The following is a 20,075-nucleotide window of genomic DNA, read 5'->3' as shown; positions in this document are numbered from 1 at the left end:
TATGAAAAATTATTTTCTAGTGTGTGTTGGGATTTCATTAAAGTACAGGTTGATTTGTAGAGAATTAACAACTTGAGAATATTGTTTTCCCACTCAAGAACATAATATATTTTGGCTTTTTAGTTAATCTCTGTAGTTTTTTCTTTAAATTTTTTTTATAATTTTGAAATAAATATAAGAATAGAGTATAATAGATTCAATACCTGTGCCCAGCATCAGATTTTATTAGATCTTAATATTATGCCATATATTTCCTTCATATATGTGTTTTTTAACTATTTAATAATAAAACATTAAAGACAGGAATGAGAGACCCATCTATGTCTCCCAGATTCTTTTCCTCTCTCCTTTCCTTCTTCCCAAAGATAACACTCCCTTGAATGTGGTTAGAGACCCTTTTATTTGATACAGTGATTATAATATGATATGTCATGTTTACTTGAAGGGTTGTTATATATATTATAAACATAGTTGTGCTTTTATGTGTTTTGTGGTAAGTATTTTCAAATGAATTAAACTGTACAGTACAATTGAGGCACTAATAGTAGAAAAGCTAATAGGATGGTTTTTAATATGCCCAGAATTCTGCAATTTTTGCCTGTAATTTTGTGATTGTTTCATATTTACTTGATTTATGTCTGATAACAGGTTTAATGCAGTCATTTAAAAATGTTTTTCAAAATCTGTTTTGGAGGGGTGGTGAAGTAGGAAAGGATAGCTTTATTACTTTGCTCGGCAGCAGGGGGACACAGTGGGCTTCTGGGAAAAGTTGTGTCCCCAAAGTCAGACTGACTTTCTTACTTTGCGCATGCGTGACGATCCCTGCGAGCCGGCTGTGCTGAGTGTGGTGTCGGTCGGAGGATGCAGTACTCAAGCCCGATGGCTTTGCGTGTGCCTCCCAGTGCAGCGACAGCTCTGTCTGTGTCCTCTCGTGAAGACCTTTTAGATCGTCTTCTGTTTTCATTTATTTCAGCTTCATATTTGAGAATAAAATGTATGTGGGTGTTTTTTTTCTGCTTTAGGTCTTACTCAGTTCTGTTCTAACTTTTCAGGTACTAATGTAAGTGAAGAGGATTTTCTTTTGCTGGAGCTTTTACACTGGTTTAAGGAGGAATTTTTTCACTGGGTAAATGACATTGTGTGCAGCAAGTGTGGTGGCCAGACTAAGTCCAGAGGCGAGTCATTACTCCCCAATGATGAGGAGCTGAAGTGGGGTGCGAACAGAGTGGAAGACCACTACTGTGATGCATGCCAGCTCAGCAATCGGTTCCCACGGTGAGTGAGCACTGACGGGGAAGTCAGAGCAGTCCCTCGCAGAATGGTCAGGAGAGAATTTTACTAAACCAACTTCTGATCTTCACTTTTGTTATTAGAAGTATATTCCTCCAGAACACGGGTCGGCTAGCTGTGGCTGACAAGCTCAGTCCAGCCCACGTCCTGTTTTTGTAAATGAGGTGCTAATGGAGCACATCCGTGCTGCTTTGCTAACTCATGGTCTGTAACTGTTCTCATATTACAGTGGTAGAATTGAATACTGGCCACAGAGGCCATATGGCCTGCACAGTCTAGAATATTTGCTGTCTTGCTTTTTATAGGAAGAGTTTGTTGACTCCTGAATTGAGTATTGTCCTAGCAGTGTAATGCTGTAAATTGTGAGTTTTTCTTCTTTTAATACATAGATCTTAACTTTCTGATAACATTAATAATAATACTGATAGCACATAAAAAATAATGCTAAAAGATTAGAATAATACTAATCCTTGTGATGGTAAATACAGTGCTGCACTTAAATCATCCGATGGTAATATGGAAGGTGAAAATATAGTTAAAGACTGTCATGTTTTATATTATTTTTTAAAATAGTTTCATTTTTTGAAACTAATTTTGTTTTTCCTTTTTAATGTTTACTGTCATGGGGTTATTAATTGAAGCATGCTTGACATATGTTACATTATTTTCAGGTATACAGCATAATGATTTCACATCTGCAGACACTGTGAAATGATCAAAGTTAAATCTAGTTACTTTTGGTTGTTATACAGTTAAAATTTTTTCTTTGTTATGAGATCTCTTAAGATTTATTTTTTAGCAACTGATGGGTGAATGTATAAAGAAGATGTGATGTTATGTATACACCATGCAATTCTAGTCAGTCATAAGAAAAGAATAAAATCTTGCCATTTGCAACAGTATGATGGACCTTGAGGGTGTTATACCAAGGAAATAAGTCACACAGAGAAAAACATGTACTACATGATTTCACCTGTGTGTGGAATCTAAGACCAGAGCAAATAAACACACAAAGCAAAACTAATAGACGCAGAGAAAAAAGACTGGTGGTTGCCAGAGGGGAGGAGGGTTGATGGGTGGGAAGAGCATGAAGGGAACCAAGTATAACATCCAGAAATAAAATAGAGCGGTCCTGGGGGTATGATGCACAGCATGGTGACTGTAGACAGTGCTGTTGTATTGCATCATATTTTATTTTTAATAAAGAAGTTTGGTGCTTCACCTGCCAACCTAACCTACCTTCATATCTCTTGGTTTTAAACTAAAAGAATTGGAACTTTTCTGTTAATTTTTTCCATCCTTTAATATACAATGTACAAGTCTCTTATTAGATATTCTTAATTGACAATACTTATAAAATTTGGTTGTGTCATTAGGTAAGAAAAGATAGCAAGTTTTTCTTCTTTTTATGCAACTTTTTGAAATACCTGATTTTAGGGGCCTCAGTACTCAGTTCTGTCCTAAGGGAGAATCAGTCCTATATATACAGAGTCCAAGATAAAGAGAATCCAGTATCCAATAATTATCTGTAATTTACACCAGTTGTTTCTTAATTTAGCATATATATGCGCAGGTACTTGCAAAGATCTGAAGATAAAAATATATATCATTATACGTAGATTGTCCTCATAAACTCTAGGCTGTGGGTATGGACTGATAGTGCATGGGGTGGGGCAGAGGCTAGGGAATACAAAGGTATTGTACTTAGACCTTGTCCTTTTCCCTGTGAATCGTGTACTCGTCTTGGCTGTTCTCTGTGTAGGGCTGGGAGGATGGACACTACTCATTAGAGACTGTGGCCTTTCACCTTGACACAAGTGGTGTTAAGGCATGGAGGCACAGGATGCCCTAATTCTGCTGTTGTCACTTCCTCGTGTAAATAGACCACTTGTTTCAGTAACTACATTACCTAAATTATAAATTCATTTAGCTTAGCATAAGCCAGAGCATCTGCTTGATTGAAGACAAGCTTGTCACTGCTGAGCCAGTGCATTTGTGAAGCTGTGTCCTTTCTGCCTGAGCTCATGGCGAACATTTCTTCTCAGCTGGGCACTTTCCCTGTGTAGCTTTATTAACTCCAAATTCCTTCTCAAACATAATATGCAAAATTCCATGTTTTTCAGCTTTATGGTCATTTTAGAACTGGAATAACTGTTTTTGTCTTTGCCCACGCTATACGGTTAGCAGGGTCGTAGTTCCCTGACCAAAAATTAAACTTGGGCCCCAGCAGTGAAAGCACCCAGCCCTGACCGCTGGACCGTCAGGGAAGTCCCTGGAGTAACTTTTTAAAGAATGTGAAAAATATATTTCAAAAAACTACTTCCAAATTAGCAAGCACCTTCAAGTGAATTGGAAGAATAAAAGTGTAATCCAAATGATCATTAGAAAGAAAAATAGTGTTTTAAGTATTAATAAAATTGAGTTCAGCTAAGCTTTCAAATCTTTATTGAGCAGTTTATTAAAGTTGTTTAAGTACAGTGAGCTAATTATACCACTTATTAGGCTAACACTCATGCTTAAAGCAGATTTCGCAGAGAATCTCTGTCTCTCCAAAGCCTGCCTGTCCTGCAAGGCCCAGTTCAGGGGCAGTGTCTCCTCCCTGAACCCTGTCCCATAACACCGATTCTGACCTGTTGTGTGGCTTGTATCATGTCCTGTCATGTACTGAAATTATCTGTATTCTGTCCTTTTCTCTCTCAGGACTGTAAGCTCCTGAAGGCTGTGTACCAGTGTTTAGTCATTTTTCACCCAGGATTCTAGCACAGTGCCTCTCACATTCTAGACTCTGAAATCGTTCTTTAAGAATATGAAGTTAAGAAATATTACTGTTTAGCACAAAGGTGGCTTCCCTCGTGATTCAGACAGTAAAGAATCTGCCAACAATTCAGGAGACTCCAGTTCAATCCCTGGGTGGGGAAGATCCCCTGGAGGAGAAAATGGCTACCCACTCCAGTGTTCTTGCCTGGAGAATCCCATGGACAGGGGAGCCTGGCAGGCTACAGTCCATGGGCTCACAGAGGGTCAGACATGACTGAGGGACTAACACTTTCTTTCAGTGTAAATTCTTTAGAATTCTTGGTTTTGATAATGAATCGGCACTTTTTGTTGTTACTTTAAACCAGGTATAATAATCCCGAAAAGCTTCTGGAGACGAGAAGTGGACGGTGTGGGGAGTGGGCCAACTGCTTCATGCTGTGCTGCCGAGCCCTGGGCTTCGAAGCCCGCTACGTCTGGGATTACACAGGTGCGCGGCATGGGGAGGCTGGGGCGCACACTCCTGCCTTGTCAGTCTGAGGCTCCGCTTGCTTTCTGTAAGGTAACAGGATTTTTTTATGGGGAGCACGGGATCTTTTTCTTTTTTTTTTAGTGGCTAGTACTTTGCATCATAAATATTCTTTAACAGTTTGTAGATACCACGCCATTTTTAGTCATGCTGTTTCTCTTTGGATAAGAACATGTGCGATAATGTTCTTTAGAAATTCTTTATTTTTGTAGAGATTATAAGATTTAGTAATTTTAACTCAGTATACAATAAAAAAATAAAAGCCATGTGAGATTTATATTGTCTTTATTTACTTATAACTTGTGTCACTTACATGTTCTTAGATTTTTTTACTTGTATGTTTCTGTTGTTTTCTTAGGGTAAAATGAAAGCTTCACTTAATAGTTACTTGGGTTGTTTTTTTTTTTTTAACAATCGAATAGAGACCATGAATAACCAGACATCCACTGTTAGATCTCTGCTGGTCTACAGTTCCAAAGTGGAGTTAACTCCTTCACATTAGCAAACTGTGTGTATTAGCCCCATGTTTTTTGTTTTTTGCTTTTTTAATTTTAAAATTTTAATACTCATGGGCGTAATTTCCAAGTACCAGGGGCTGCTTGATTGCTATGTGTACTGTTTTTTTAAAGGATGATGCATTGTTGCTTAGTGGAAATTTTATTGATCATTTGTTAATATTTATTTATTGGCTGTACCGCCAGAATGCCGGATCCTAGTCCCCTGACCAGGGGTTGAACCCGTGCCCCCTGCAGTGGGAGCATGGAGTCCTAACCACTGAACCACCAGGAAAGTCTCAGCTCCATGTTTTTGATGATGTTGTTCAGCTTGTTTGCCCCTTTTAGAGTTTTCGCTCACATGATTTCTAACGAAACCTTACACTGACTCTACTGAAGTAGAGTTTCCAAGACATTTTCCAAAATTTCAGAGAGAAATCAGAACAGCCATTCTAGAGTCTTGTATAGCATAGAATGGTCAGGCTTGCTCATTAAAGTTCCGTGTTGCCTGTTGCTGTGTGGTTCTCCTCTTGGGTGTGTGTACAGTTACCAAAGATCCTTCTGGTTTTATACACTGAATTTTTGTTTCCTACCCCCGCTGCCTGTCGCCCACCCGTCACGTGTGTAGACCACGTCTGGACCGAGGTGTACTCTCCATCTCAGCAGCGCTGGCTGCACTGCGACTCATGCGAGGACGTCTGCGACAAGCCCCTGCTCTACGAGGTTGGCTGGGGCAAGAAGCTCTCCTACATCATAGCATTCTCTAAGGACGAGGTAGGACATGGTGGGGGGGGCGGGTGGAATGGGTCCTAAGAATAAAATTAGTTTGCTATTTTGACAGCTTTTGAAGGTATAATTGACATAGACTAAGCAGCATATATTTGAAGTGTATAATTTAATAAGCGTTGCCCTATGTCCACGCCCCTGAGATAACCTTTGCAGTGGAGTCGTGAAGACACTCGTCATCCCTGCAGTTTCCCTGTTGCTTCGTCTTCTCTCATCCTTGCCCCTCTCCCTGCAGTCCCCCACAGATATTTTCTGAGACCAGAGATTAATCTGTATTTCTGGAGTTGTGTGTATAAGTGGAATCATTTATTCCCTTTGATGGGGGGTGCTTTTATCTTACTCATTGTGACTGTCTTGAGATTCCTCTATGTGTTTTCATGTATCAATTGTTCATCCTTTTGCTGAGCAGTATTCCACTGTATGAATGTACCATGCTTTGTTTATCCATTTGCCTGTTGATGGACATTTGGGTTTTTTCCAGTTTTTTACTATTTCCAGTGCAGCCGCTATTGTCTTTATATGACAGTATAAAGGCACAAGTCTTTGAATGAGCATGGCTTTCTTTTCTCTTTGGTAAATGCCTACAAGTGGAATGACTGAATCACATGGTAGGTGACTTTAACTTTTTGAGAAGTTAGCTCACCTATTTTCCAAAGCCATTTTCTCTCCTCACCAGCACTGTGTGAGGGTTCCCAGTGTCTCCATACTCTTGCTAGCAGTGTGGTCTGACTTTTTCTTGTTGGCTCTTTTAATAGATGTGCAGTGATTTCATGTGCATTTCCTCAAGGACGAAGACTGAGCAGCTTTTTATGGACTTGTTTGTCATCCATTTCTCCTCTTTGCCCTTTTTTTTGTTTGTTTAATTGAGTGGTTCATTTTCTTATTCTTGCGTTTTGAGAGTTCTTCATATATTCTGAACACAAGTCCTTTTTCAGATATGTGCTTCGCAAAGATTTTCTCCCTGTCTGGCTTGTCTTTTTAATTCTATTAATGATTTTGAAAGAGAATAAATCGATGAAGTTCAGTTTATCGATTTGTTCTTTTGTGGATCTTGCTTTTTGATGTTACGTGTAAGAGATGTTTGCCTATCTCAAGCCACAAGGGTTTTCTCCTAAGTTTTCTTCCAGAAGTTTTATGCTTTTAGTTTTACATTTGTGTCTGTGATCCATTTTGGGTTAACTTTTATGTATAGTCCAAGGTGTTAATTGAAATTCATTACTTTGCATATGGATAATGAATTGTTGTAGCACAATTTGTTGAAAAAAATTATTTTGTCTACTGAATTATCTTTGCACCTTTGCCAAGAAACAGTTCTATAATGTTTATATATATATGTACCATTTAGATATTCAGTACAATAAAATGGAGTTTTTGTTTTTTGAATTTTATGAGATCAGCTTTGTAGATAAATTTTGATAGCTAATTGTTGGGAAAATTTTATCTCCTAATCACAGTCTTCCTTGGATGTGTACCAGTTAAAATATGAGTAAAACGCATATTTGATTTTTTTCTACAGATTTAAAAATTTTAATGAAAAGATTAGCATTTAAAAATTTCTATTTAAGAATTACATGCTTTCTAGGTGTTTAGCAAATTAACATTGATGGTTGTAATCTTGTTAAATATTTGTGTCTTGTAATTCGAGGTGGTTGATGTCACTTGGCGATATTCTTGTAAACATGAAGAGGTAATCTCTAGAAGAACTGAAATTAAAGAGGAATTACTTCGAGAAACTATTAATGGACTTAATAAGCAGGTATGTGATGGGTGTTTGTCATTTTTGAGAGGACATTTGAAATTTTTTATATAATCAAGAATAGCCACTTTTTAACCCATTGCAGTTCTTGAAGTAGTACACAAACAAAAATATTTAAATATATTAAATGCCTTTTTTCATTAAAAATTTTGAGGACTCATTTTAAATTTTGTGGGTGGGTGTATTTTTGTGTTTTTTTTTTTTTTTTTGCCTTAAATTGTCACATTTCAAAGTGAAAAAAAAATTCAGTATATGTTAATACTTGACATAAATATTTTGCCTTGGACATGCCTGGAGGTCCAGTGGTTGAAGACTCTGTTAATGCAGAGGGCATGGCCTCGATGCCCATGTTCCCTGGTCAGGGAGCTCAGATCACATGTGCTGCCAGGGGTGACCAAATAAGTAAAAGTCTTTACCAATCCTCCTGTTAAAAAAAAATACATATGATATATAGCCTTATTTTTCTAAGTGTCACTTGAATATTATTACATGCAAGTATCTACGTGGCAAAATTTCTGAAAGAAGGCACAGGAAATTGTTAACTATGCTTATTTCTGAGGAGAATTAGGGGTCCAAGAGGGAAGTTTCAGCTTTGATTTTTTAATCCTTTTGTGTACTGAAATTTTTTTACTATATATATGTGTATTATTAATATTTTTCATGGTTTAAAAAACAACTAAATTTGCATCTTGCAAGCAGTTAGAACAGGGCGGATCGCCTTACAGTGGCTGAGATCTGAGGTGAGTCTCCTCCTACCTGGACTTCTGCCATACCCCTAGTGTGCAGCCTTTGCGAGTGCCTCAGCTGAAACCCCGGGTGTTCGCTGGAGCCTGGGAAGGGCCTGGACTCGGAGACTGGCCCCCAGCACTGGTGGGCCTGCTGCGTCTGTGCCCGGCGTCCCAGCACACCCACCTGCTGGGAGCGTGGCTCCCCTTGCCGTTTGGTTGGTAGGTGGCAGGTGCCTGGCAGGGAGTTCAGTTCTCCTCAGTTTGCTTCTTCCCTCGGGCCACCGTGGTAGCTTTCTGTTGCATTCAAACAGGTGTGGTGTGGGTGTGTGGTCCCCTGCTTTCCTCGTCTTCTCAGCAGGACAGCTGGTCTTACTCAGAAACAGAACCCTCTGCCTCTGTTTAAAATCTGGGCCATCAGAGGACATGGAAGGGCTCCCCAGGTGGCACAGTGGTCAAGATTCCACTTGCCAGTGCCGGAGATGGCAAGAGACCAGGGGTTCGATCCTTGGATCAGAAGGATCCCCTGGAGCAGGAGTGGCAACCCACTCTAGTGTTTTTGCCTAGGAAATCCCTTGGATGGAGGATCCTGGTGGGCTATGGTCTGCTGCTGCTGCTGCTAAGTTGCTTCAGTCGTGTCCGACTCTGTGTGACCCCATAGATGGCAGCCCACCAGGCTCCCCCATCCTTGGGATTCTCCAGGCAAGAACACCGGAGTGGGTTGCCATTTCCTTCTCCAATGCAGGAAACTGAAAAGTGAAAGTGAAGGTGCTCAGTCGTGTCCGACTCTTTGCAACCCCATGGACTGCAGCCCACCAGGCTCCTCCGTCCATGGGATTTTCCAGGCAAGAGGACTGGAGTGGGATGCCATTGCCTTCTCCAGGGCTATGGTCTATGAGGTCACAAAGAGTCAGACACGACTGAGGACACACACATGCACACATACGCAAAGGGTGTGGAAAATTGGATATGGGTGCTAAATGATTTCTCAGCATGAAAGTTACAGAATCATTTTTAACTTTGCACAGTGTCGTTTTTATTTTCCAAATAATTGTATGTATGAAGATAAAGTTGGTTCGTTGGACATTATTAAAATACAAATGTGTTAATTATAGTCATGCTTACAGATGGACTCCTGTGTTCTCTTAATCTTTAATGACTTTTTGTTTTTAAACCTGAATTATAGAGGCAAGTATCTTTGTCAGAAAACAGAAGGAAAGAACTTCTTCAGAGGATCATTGTGGAACTTGTCGAATTCATATCTCCCAAAAGCCCGCAGCCTGGAGAGCTTGGAGGAAGGACGTCTGGGTCCTTGGCCTGGAGAGTCGCCCGAGGTGAAGCGGGTCCAGAGGTATTTGCTTCATTGCAGCCCGATAACCTCCTCACTTTCCCACTTCTGTCCTGTACCCTTTTCATGCAGAAAATCCGCTGACCACTACCTTTCAATGAACTTTGCAGAGTAATTATTCCAAAGTGTAAACATTTGAAGAGAGCTAATAATGGATTGACATAGTATAATTGCACACAGGAGTTAGCAAAGCAGTTAAAATGGGACTTTTCTATTGTTACTTTATGTAAATTTCTAGTGCAGTTATAACTTTTACTGAAGTACATGAAAATGCATGAATTATAAGTGCACAGCTTAACAGATTTTCACAAACTGTTAAACACATAACCACTAACCAGAATGAGAAGTAAACGACCAGTCACCACCTTTCACCCCTAGGAGTGACCTTTATCCTGGTTTCTAACATCAGGGACTAGTTTTGCCTGTTATTCTGCCTTATGTAAATAGAATCACACAGGATGTACTCTTCTGTGGACTGTTTCTTTCTCTTACATTATTTAGTGAGATCCATAGTTGTTGCTGCGTGTTTATCGTACATTTACTCTCACTGTTGTATAATAACCAACTGTGTGGATATTCTGTAATTTATCCACGTCACTATAGGGTATTTAGGTTGTTTCTCAATTTTGGTTTAAAATTGTTGTACTGTGCTGTTTACAGTGATACCCGATATGGAAGCGGCCTAAGTGTCCATCAACAGATTAATGGATAAAGAAGTTGTGTTGTATTTATACAATGGAATAGTATTCAGCCATTAAAAAATAATGAAATAGTGCCATTTTTAGCAACAATGGATGGATGTACTGATTATTATACTAAGTAAGCCAGAGACAGATATTATATGATATCACTTATATGTGGTATCTGAAAAATAATACAAATGAATCTATTCCAAAATAGAAGCATACTTTGCACATATAGAAAACAGCCTTCTGATTGCTCAAATGGGAAAGGGGTGGGGGTATAAGTTAGGAGTGTGAGACTGAGAGAGGCACACTACTGTATATAAAATAAACAAACGACAAAGCTCTCCTGCATAGCACAGAGAGCTCTACTCAGTGTTTTGCAATAATCTATAATGGAAAATAATTTGAAAACAGACATCTGTTTGTGTTTGTGTCTTTGTTGTGCTCAGTTGCTTCAGTCGTGTCTCTTTGTGACCCCATGGACTGTAGTCCATCAGGCTCCTCTGTGCATGGGATTCTCCAGGCAAGAACACGGGAGTGGGTTGCCATGCCCTCCTCCAGGGGATCTTCCCAACCCAGGGATCAACCCACATCTTCTGCGTCTCCTGCATTGTAGACAGATTGTTTACCCACTGAGCCACCTGGAAAGCCCTATCTATGTATAATTGAACCACTTTGCCATACAGCTGAAATTAACGCAGTGTTGTCAATCAACTACCCTTCGGTTTTTTAAGCGTTGCTGCTGTGAACACATGCAGACATGTCTTTGGTGAGCGTTGTGTATGCTTAGGTGGGTGCACACCCCGGGGCAGAAGAGCCGGGTCCGAGTGTGAGGACCGGCGGCTTCCAAATCGCTTCGCACTCTGCCCAGCAATGTGAGATTTTTGTATGTCTTTACTTGCGGTTCCCTGTCTTTTTCATGGTAGCATTTCTAGTGGTATATAGTATTATACTGTGATTTTTTTCTGTAAGAAGCTAATTTTCTCTGGAAATTGTGGTGGTTTTCTGTTCTTTAGCTTTATCTCTTTCTGACTGCTCTCCACTGCCATGCCTGGGCTTGCTCTGGTTGTGCCAGGTGGGAGCTGCTCTGTAGCTGTGGTGTGCGGGCTCCTCGCTGCGGCGTCTTCTCTTGTGGAGCGCAGGCTCTGCGGCTCGCAGGCTTCGGTGGTGGTGGTGGTGTACGGGCTTATTGTCCTGCAGCATATGGGATCTTCCCGAATCAAGGATGGAGCCACTGTCCCTGAATTGCAAGGTGGATTCTTAACCACTGGACCACAAGGGAAACGCTATAGTCTGATTTTTATAATTTATTTTTTATCGAAGTTTAGTTGATTTACAATGTTGTGCTAGTTTCAGGTTTACAACAGAGGGATTCAGTTTTACATATATACCATTTTTCCCCCCTGTTTTAAAATTTACATTTTGGTGTTGAATAATGACATTGAATGTCTGTCTTTAAACTTTCAGATATCATCTTTTGTGAAGTCCTGTTCAGTGCTGTGAAAACTTTTTAAGTACAAGTGGAGAACATAATAGAAATCTGGGTCATTCTGCTAGTGAAAGTGTTCATTTCTTACTACATTCTTGACCACATCTAGTTTTGGCTAGAAATTGTTGTTGGTGTGAGTACTGTTACATAGTCAGACTTTCTGTAAATATTATCAGTTAATCTCTCAAAATTAAGTGATGAACAATGGGAATATAATTCCTAGAGTTAGATGCTAGCTGAAAGCATTGTGCTCTGTAATGGACATTAAGAAAGTTCTTTGCCCTTAGGGAGCTTAAAGTTGACTCACTAGAAAGCATTTATTATAAACGCCTAAGAAGATAAGTAATGAAAAATGCTTGAAAGGAAAATTACCAAAGTTTTATATCTACTTTTTCCAAATTTGCCGTTATTACACCTCATTTCTCTAATAAAGGAAGAGTGGCGAATTATCCCTAGTCAACATCGTTTACTTTTAAATTTATCTCATCATATTTAGCAGGCAGTTAGAAGTGGTGGTTCAGCCATAGAATAACGATCTGAATTCAGCAGATAACTCCCATCCCTGCTGATGCAGTGCTCATTACAAGTAGAGATCTAAGTGAAGCCAATTTGAAAAGAGCCGGTGTCACTCACAGCTGTGTTCAGTTTAAAATATGGGTATTTAGGTCTTCATTTCTTTTTCTTTTCATGGATGAATGTGCTTCCTCTTGCATGGCATATAAGTTAATTAAACTTTGAAAATAGGAATTGGGCTATATGCCCAGATTGTTTTCCCTTTTGAAAAAATTTTAAATTTCTCAATTATGGAGATCATTTTAGAGCTGTGAATTTTAAAAGTCATTTTTCTCTTTAGAAATAGATGTTTATTTTAAAAGTCAGTCCTAAAAAATTAGGGAACTATATGTCTTGAAATCAGCTGGACAAAGAAGGAAACATTAGTGATATTTTCAGGAAGAGTTTTGTCTTAACCTTAAATTTTAAAGCATTTATGAAATATTAATGTTATAAATGATATAGTCAGTAACATACATATTTTTCTTTTCCCTTTTTAATTAATTATCATTTAGTAAAGTAGTAGATAATGCTACTTAAAAATTTTAATTCTGTCTGGTTTATGGCAGTACTCTGAAAATCTTTGATAATGAAATATCTTTGATAAAGAAGAGAAGAATGGGGAAGTATTGTTATCTGCTAGTATACTAATTGATATTTAGAAAATCACCTTCTAAAAATAATAAACTGATTTTATTTTTTACCTTATCTTTGTGGCAATAATAATCACAGGTTCTAGGGAATTATCTTCTTATTTATACATTTGTAAATACTTTCTAAGATATTTTATATTCTACTTACTAATCTTTGTACATTTGTTTGTTTTCTTTTTAATTTTCCAGTTATTTTACTTACAATGTCTATTTTCTTTTTTTTCTTAACTTTTATTTATTTATTTTTTAAATTTATTTTTTACTTTATTGTATTGGTTTTGCCATACATCAACATGAATCCGCCACAGATGTACACGTGTTCCCCATCCTGAACCCCCCCTCCCACCTCCCTCCCCATACCATCCCTCTGGGTCATCCCAGTGCACCAGCCCCAAGCATCCTGTATCCTGCATTGAACCTGGACTGGCAATTCGTTTCTTATATGATATTATACATGTTTCAATGCCATTCTCCCAAATCACCCCATCCTCACCCTCTCCCAGAGTCCAAAAGACTGTTCTATACATCTGTGTCTCTTTTGCTGTCTCGCATACAGCATTATCGTTACCATCTTTCTAAATTCCATATATATGTGTTAGTATACTGTATTGGTGTTTTTCTTTCTGGGTTACTTCACTCTGTATAATCGGCTCCAGTCCATCCACCTCATTAGAACTGATTCAAATGTATTATTTTTAATGGCTGAGTAATACTCCATTGTGTATATGTACCACAACTTTCTTATCCATTCGTCTGCTGATGGACATCGAGGTTGCTTCCATGTCCTGGCTATTATAAACAGTGCTGCGATGAACATTGGGGTACACGTGTCTCTTTCAATTGTGGTTTCCTCGTTGTGTATGCCTAGCAGTGGGATTGCTGGGTCAAAAGGCAGTTCTATTTCTAGTTTTTTAAAGAATCTCCACACTGTTCTCCATAGTGGCTGTACTAGTTTGCCTTGTACATTTGAAGTTTTCACATTGGTTAATACCTGGTACCCAGTGTTTAACCCCCCCAAAAGAAAGCATTGCCTAGTATCTTGATTGATTAGTCAATGATTAGTTAAAAAGCAAGACATTGATACAGACTAGAGCAGTGGTTCTCAGCAGTGGGTGATGTTACCTTCCAGGAGACATTTGGTGCGGTGTCTGGGACATTTCTGGTGTTAGAACTGAGAGGGGTGGTCCCACTGGCCTCTCATGGGTGAGACCAGGGAGGCTGCCACAGGGCACCTCCCCATCCCCCCTACCAAGGAGGACTGACCTGACCCGCAGGCGTCTGTGCTCATGTGTAAGGGAGAAGGGGGCATGGTGTCGGTGCCATGCAAACGCAGGGTAAACGCAGCATCTTTCTCAAACTGTAGATTCACTCAGTGACTACAGGAATTTAGGGGACTATTTTGCATTAAAAGAAACTATTTATTTTGTAAGAGAATGCAAAATTGCCTGCAATTTTAAGGTATAAGTTTTGTAGCAATTTCACCCCGTGCAGAAGATCGTTTCCAGCTATCCTGTCCTCGCTTCTAGCATCAGGAAAGGACGCTGATGAAATGACTTTTGGCTGCGGCCTGGAGGGGAAGAAAGAGTCACGTAGCTGGAGAGTAGCAAGCACCGCCTTCCAAATGCATGTGTCAGGGCCCCGAGGCAGGAAGGAGCTGGCTTTGTAAGGAGCTAAAGGAGGAGGGACACAGTGGGGGCATGGAGGCAGCAGGGAGGAGGAGTGTGGGGTCAGGTGGGGGAGGTCTCGGAGGACGAGCCGTGTGCGGCCACCTTCGCAGGGGCCTAGGGTCTCAGTGCAGCAGGAGGTCAGTGCAGCGAGGTAGGCAAGTGAGTGATGTGCCCCACTTAGTCCTTAGCAGTCATTTAGACCTGTGTGGAGAGGTTGAGTCGAAAGCTAGGAACAGCTGTAGGAGACGACTGGTGTCCAGTTAAGCGGTGGTGGTGGGAGTGAATTCATGTTGACGCACAGTCCCCAAAATGTAAGTCACAGCTGCAGTTTATGTTTCTTGTTTTCTGCTTAGTAATGTCTGTTGCTCTGTCAGCGCCACACTGATGATGTTTAACCTGTAAGAGAATTTCCGAATTCCCCAGCGGCGCCACCACACTTGCCCGTTGAAGGATCACTTCACCCTTCTCCATAGCGGTACCTCTTTGTGCGCCTGTTTTCTATTATGTTGAAAAACTAATTCTTCTTTTTTTTCCAAGAGTAAAGAAACCCTGTTCATCCCCTCTGAAAATGAGAAGATTTCCAAACAGCTCCACCTTTGCTATAATATTGTAAAAAATTATTACGTCCGAGTTTCAAGTAATAACCAAACCATTTCTGGATGGGAGAATGGTGTGTGGAGAATGGAATCCATATTCAGAAAAGTTGAAACAGACTGGAACATGGTAACGTAATGCATGAAACTCTTTAAAATCTCAGTCATTCTTTAAACAAATAGAGATGGGCTTCATTTGTCACTTGGTCTTAATGTAAAAACTGATATGAGAATTATGTTTAGTTATCCTTAAACTTGTAAAAGAAGATCCTGCTCCCAATGTTTAATGAAAAGTCCATTAGAAATTTGTGTGTGTGTATCAAGAAAGTACCTGTTTTCATCAGAGGCCGAATTTAATTCTTTTGTGGGGGAAAAAAAATTCATGTGTATGAGCAACTCATGTAACTAGTTTTTGCATGAGTATATGGAGTATATTATTACCCATTTCCTTTGTGGATGTGTATTAATTGCCTGCTACAAAGCAAGCTACTAGCTACCATAACATTTAGTTTAGAATCCCAAGAGCTAACCATTTGACATGCTTCCATTTCAAGGGATTATGGCTGGTTGAGCAGCAAGATTGGTTTATTTCTTGTTTCCTCTAGAATAATGGAAGAAACGGCTGCTGGGACTGTGGTGGTTCATTATACCAACGTGTACATTGTTGTCTCATGTTATCTGTAATAAGAAAGAGGCTTTGCTTTTAAACTACCCCCTCCCTTAGAAAAACTCACCAAAAATAAGTGCAGAGCTACTCACATGCCCTCGCTAGGTCTGACCCTATACTGATAGATTTCATGGGAGTGAACGAGCTTATGGGCCTCTTTAACTTGCCAAGTGAGAGGTGCGAAGTCGTTCACTTGTGAGACACTCAAGTGGATGTAGCAGGAGAGTCACGGAGGAGCAGCTGCTGATGTTTCTGAGCATCTGCACCATGCTTATCCTTGTGCTAGGCGTTCCCCAGCATGCAAAGGGTGCACACCGATAAGATCCCTGCTTGCTTCTCTCTTTCCCCACAAGTTTGTCTCCTAAACTTAAATTGATGTGCATTTTGACCATGTTTTTGTAATATGCTAAAAATGATTTATAGGCTTATTGAGATTGTAGATGTAGGAATTTAATTCTTTAGTTAGAGAAGGACATAGATAAAACAAGACTTAAAGTTTCCAGATGGGTGTATCTGTAATTGACTTGTTGATGAGCAAGGATGGACTCCTAAAAGACTGTCCTCAGCTGCAGGGTTGCTCTGAACAGAAAGCAGGAAGGGGCAGATGTGGCTCTTACCAAGGGCTTGTCTGCTGGCTCCCGCACGGAGCCCAGCGTGCTGGAGGAACTGCTGTGCGGGGAGCAGAGGCGGTCTGTGGCAGGCTCTCGGTCCTGACCTGCAACCGTCCACCTGCAGGTGAGGGCCAAGCGCCTGCTGTGCCCGCAAGGACGCAAGCGCACTGGCCTGGAAACTCCCGGAGGGAGACACGCCCTGGGTGTGGGAGCCGGCAGAGAGAGCTCCGTGGAGTGGGCGGCACTGGAGCCCAGCGCTGGAAGGAGAGAGGTGTGGTCAGACAGGAGTGGCAGGTGCTTCTAGAGCTCTGAGTAGATCTCACAGCCGGGGCGGGTGTATTGTGTGAGAAAGCTTCTGAGTAAGGTAAATGAGATGTGAGGGCCATTGCATGCAGACACGCCTACTTAAGTGTGTGCCTTCATATACTTTTACAAGGGGCCCTGTTTTGTTATTTTTTAAAAGCTGAATGAATACATTTCCAGTTCTAAATGAAAAATGCTAGAATTGTAACTGTACGTGTAGAAACTGGTAATTCAGAAGTAATATGTTGCCATTAAAAACGTGGGTTTTCCACTTGCACCTGTATTTTCGCTCTTTCCTAGTTCCCCACTAGGGACTCTGACTGCACCAGAAGCAGGACCTGTCTCCCCACACTCTTCCTCGCGGGGGCCATGGCAGGGCACGTGCAGCCGGTCGGTGGGTGTTGAGAAAAGACCTTTCCCTCTCCCAGAAGTACAGAGACTTGCTGAATTTTACTGCTTACAAATATACCGTTCAACGATGTCTGGATTTGAAAGGAACATAAAAAGCTAGAGTTTACTGAAGAGTTCACTTTTTAAGGGCACTTTTTAAATGTTCTTAGATGCTCTGTATTTTTGAACAGTGTTATTCTCTTTGCAACTAGAGTTAGTGCTTTTTGATGCATGACATGATGTCAGGAATTGATGCAGTCATTCAGAATCAGGTGCTGTGCTTAGCTTTTAGGATCTAGTGGTGAATTTCGAGACAGACTTGAAGCAAGGGTCCGCTTGTGCCAGAGGAAGACACGCGGACCGGCTGCAGAGACAAGCGAGGGAAGCGCCATGTGAGACAGAGGAGCCGCCAGGTCCTGGAAGGCCTGGCAGGGGAAGGGAGTTCTGCGCTGCCAAGGCCAGCAGCAGAGGAGCCTCTCAGAGTGCAGTGTGAGAAACACTATATGCAAACACACCAACCTGAGAAACAGCTGGCAGGTTCAGAGAAGAGGGGGTCGTGGGGAATACGGGGAAGTAAGGTTGGAGGGGTGGATGGGTCAGGCCCCAGGGGCTTGAGTGACCTTGCAGTTATGCAGTAGGAAACCACGCAGGCGTTCAGGCGAGGGAAGCCCATCGTCACACTGGCCATTCGTAGGCTGCGAATGGAAGCACGGGAGGCATGGACCAGACAGTGGGAACTGATGGTGTTCATGATGGACCTCAGCGAGGAAATGGGATAACCAGAAATAAGATTCCTGAGCAAGGGCAGTGAACTCGCATTGGAGGAAGACTTGAAATACAGCTGCTCTGCTGGAGATGCAGGCATGACTGACTACACGGTGAACTTAGAGCTCATTCAGCAGCCTCAGCAGAATGCTGATTTTTAAGAGCATGCTAGAGAACCACTTCAGACAAGAGCAGTACACACCAGACCTCCAGGAAACCGGAGCAGCGAGCTGACCAGCCTGGCGTGTAGTCATCAGAAGATCGTTCCGTGAAGGTCTTCACAAGAATGGGAGATACGGGAGGGAGCTGACCTGCACGTTGTTCTCAGTCTCGAGAGCAGTGGTCATGGCCACAGCCCGCAGGACCGGTTCTGTCAGGGTACCTTGTGAGCAGCACGGCTTGACCCCACTCCGGCAATCTCGCCCCTCTTCGCAGGCGGTCTTGTGCCTTCTGTTCTCACAGATGCCGGAGTGGGACCAGGGTGCCTCACCTGTGAGCTTAAAAGGCAACACACAGACAGGAGTTTGCAACAGGCAGCAGTTACAGAAGTGCTTTTTTTCACCTTTAGAGCAAATAGTTGACTAAGAGGTTATAAAGTATTTTTTTCTTCTAAATAAATTATAATTATTAGCTCTGTTGGTTTTACACATAGACAGGACCACAATTGGAGGTTTATGTAAATCCTGTTGTTTTGATTTCAAGTTACCAAACTTGAGTATACTGTATATAGTAACATCCTACTGGCTCTAAAAATGCTGAGTTAAATAAGTTGGCTAAAATGCTACAGATAGAATATATTGTGCAAAAAAGATGACATGAATTTTCAACAGAAATCAGACCTGTTTTATCTCCATGTGCTCTTCCTTTAACCTAAGGGAACTTTTATTTGCTCACAGTGTGTTTAAAGGTTTATTTAAGCATTTAAGAATTCAGTGATGAATTCCGTCTTTTAGCTTTTTAGAGTCATTAAAAACTGATGCCTTTAGAACTAAAAAATGTGAGTCTTAGAAAAAGCAATTCTTAGACAGGTTCAATAGCTATCGGAAACCTTTTGTGATAGTTAAAACAGTTCTGGCCCAGACCCACCTGATACAATGAAGGCAGGTCTTAGGGGCACCTCGAAATTTGAAGTTAACCTGACTTTAGCCTATCCTGTTTTACATGCCTACACTTTTATGGGGGGCATTTGAAGCTACTGAGCTGTGAAAACACAGGACGTAGAAGACACACAGAAGTAAGATCACTTTCCCCCAGTCTTTTCATTTCTTTCCACCACCTTTCTTCTAGTAACCCCTCTGTTTGGCTCATTGTTTTCAGATGACCTCCTTTACTAACCTCTGCTTTGGAGGAGTAGTTAAGTCATGGATAACCCATAGAGGCCCTGTCGTTCAGCAGAGGTGAACCCTCTGGCCCCCAGGAGCACAGGTGCAGCCCTGAGCCCAGGTCCCCTTGCAGACAGCTGCAGGGAGGCTGCGGTGGCCAACCGCGGGCCAAGGTCCTGGAGTCGGGCAGGTGGCAGCGCCCATGCCTGGGTCTGCTCTGCAGAACAGCAGTAGGTGGGTGTGTATTTCTGGTCTCAGGAGGTTAAGTCGTTTTCCTTGGAGACTGATTGTTTAATGATTTTATTATCGCCACCTTGCTAATTCTGAGAACTCAAATTAGCTGACACATTTAACCTGGAAGAAAACTAACTATAGGTCGCCAAATAGAATGAAATATCAATAGCATGCTGACAGTGATTGACTTCTTACTTGACTGAAAGCTGGAATAGTATGGAATTGGATGGCAGGTGTGTTTCTTGTGGTACTTCCAGCTGTTTGCCCCAGAGAAGTAGATTAGATGTTTCTGAGAGTGTGTGTGTGTGCGCATGTGCAGGTTTCTGATACAAATAAATACTGTTTATTAAACCCTGTAAATCTAGAACCTATGCCCTAGAGAGTAGTTTATGATTTGGGTAAGTTACATAATACAGGTACATCTGAAATGAAATAGTTATACTTGGGTTACAGAGTATTGG

General features: G+C 41.1%; 1 protein-coding gene across 3 annotated transcripts in view; it reads left to right on the top strand.

Annotated features, from left to right (window-relative positions):
* NGLY1 (N-glycanase 1) overlaps positions 1-20,075 on the top strand; it is a 60,888-nt gene that overhangs the window by 38,110 nt on the left and 2,703 nt on the right. For all 3 annotated transcript variants that reach the window (XM_018041963.1, XM_018041964.1, XM_018041965.1), the window contains exons 5-10: positions 1,053-1,275; positions 4,413-4,534; positions 5,696-5,841; positions 7,499-7,609; positions 9,521-9,685; positions 15,267-15,452. In XM_018041963.1, coding sequence (XP_017897452.1) covers positions 1,053-1,275; positions 4,413-4,534; positions 5,696-5,841; positions 7,499-7,609; positions 9,521-9,685; positions 15,267-15,452 — 953 coding nt within the window. The remainder of the gene's footprint in view (positions 1-1,052; positions 1,276-4,412; positions 4,535-5,695; positions 5,842-7,498; positions 7,610-9,520; positions 9,686-15,266; positions 15,453-20,075) is intronic.

The sequence above is a fragment of the Capra hircus genome, chromosome 27, assembly GCF_001704415.2.
Source record: "Capra hircus breed San Clemente chromosome 27, ASM170441v1, whole genome shotgun sequence".
Lineage (NCBI taxonomy): Eukaryota > Metazoa > Chordata > Mammalia > Artiodactyla > Bovidae > Capra > Capra hircus.
The sequence above is the reverse complement of the archived record's forward strand: the minus strand, read 5'-3'. Positions and strand labels throughout refer to the sequence as shown.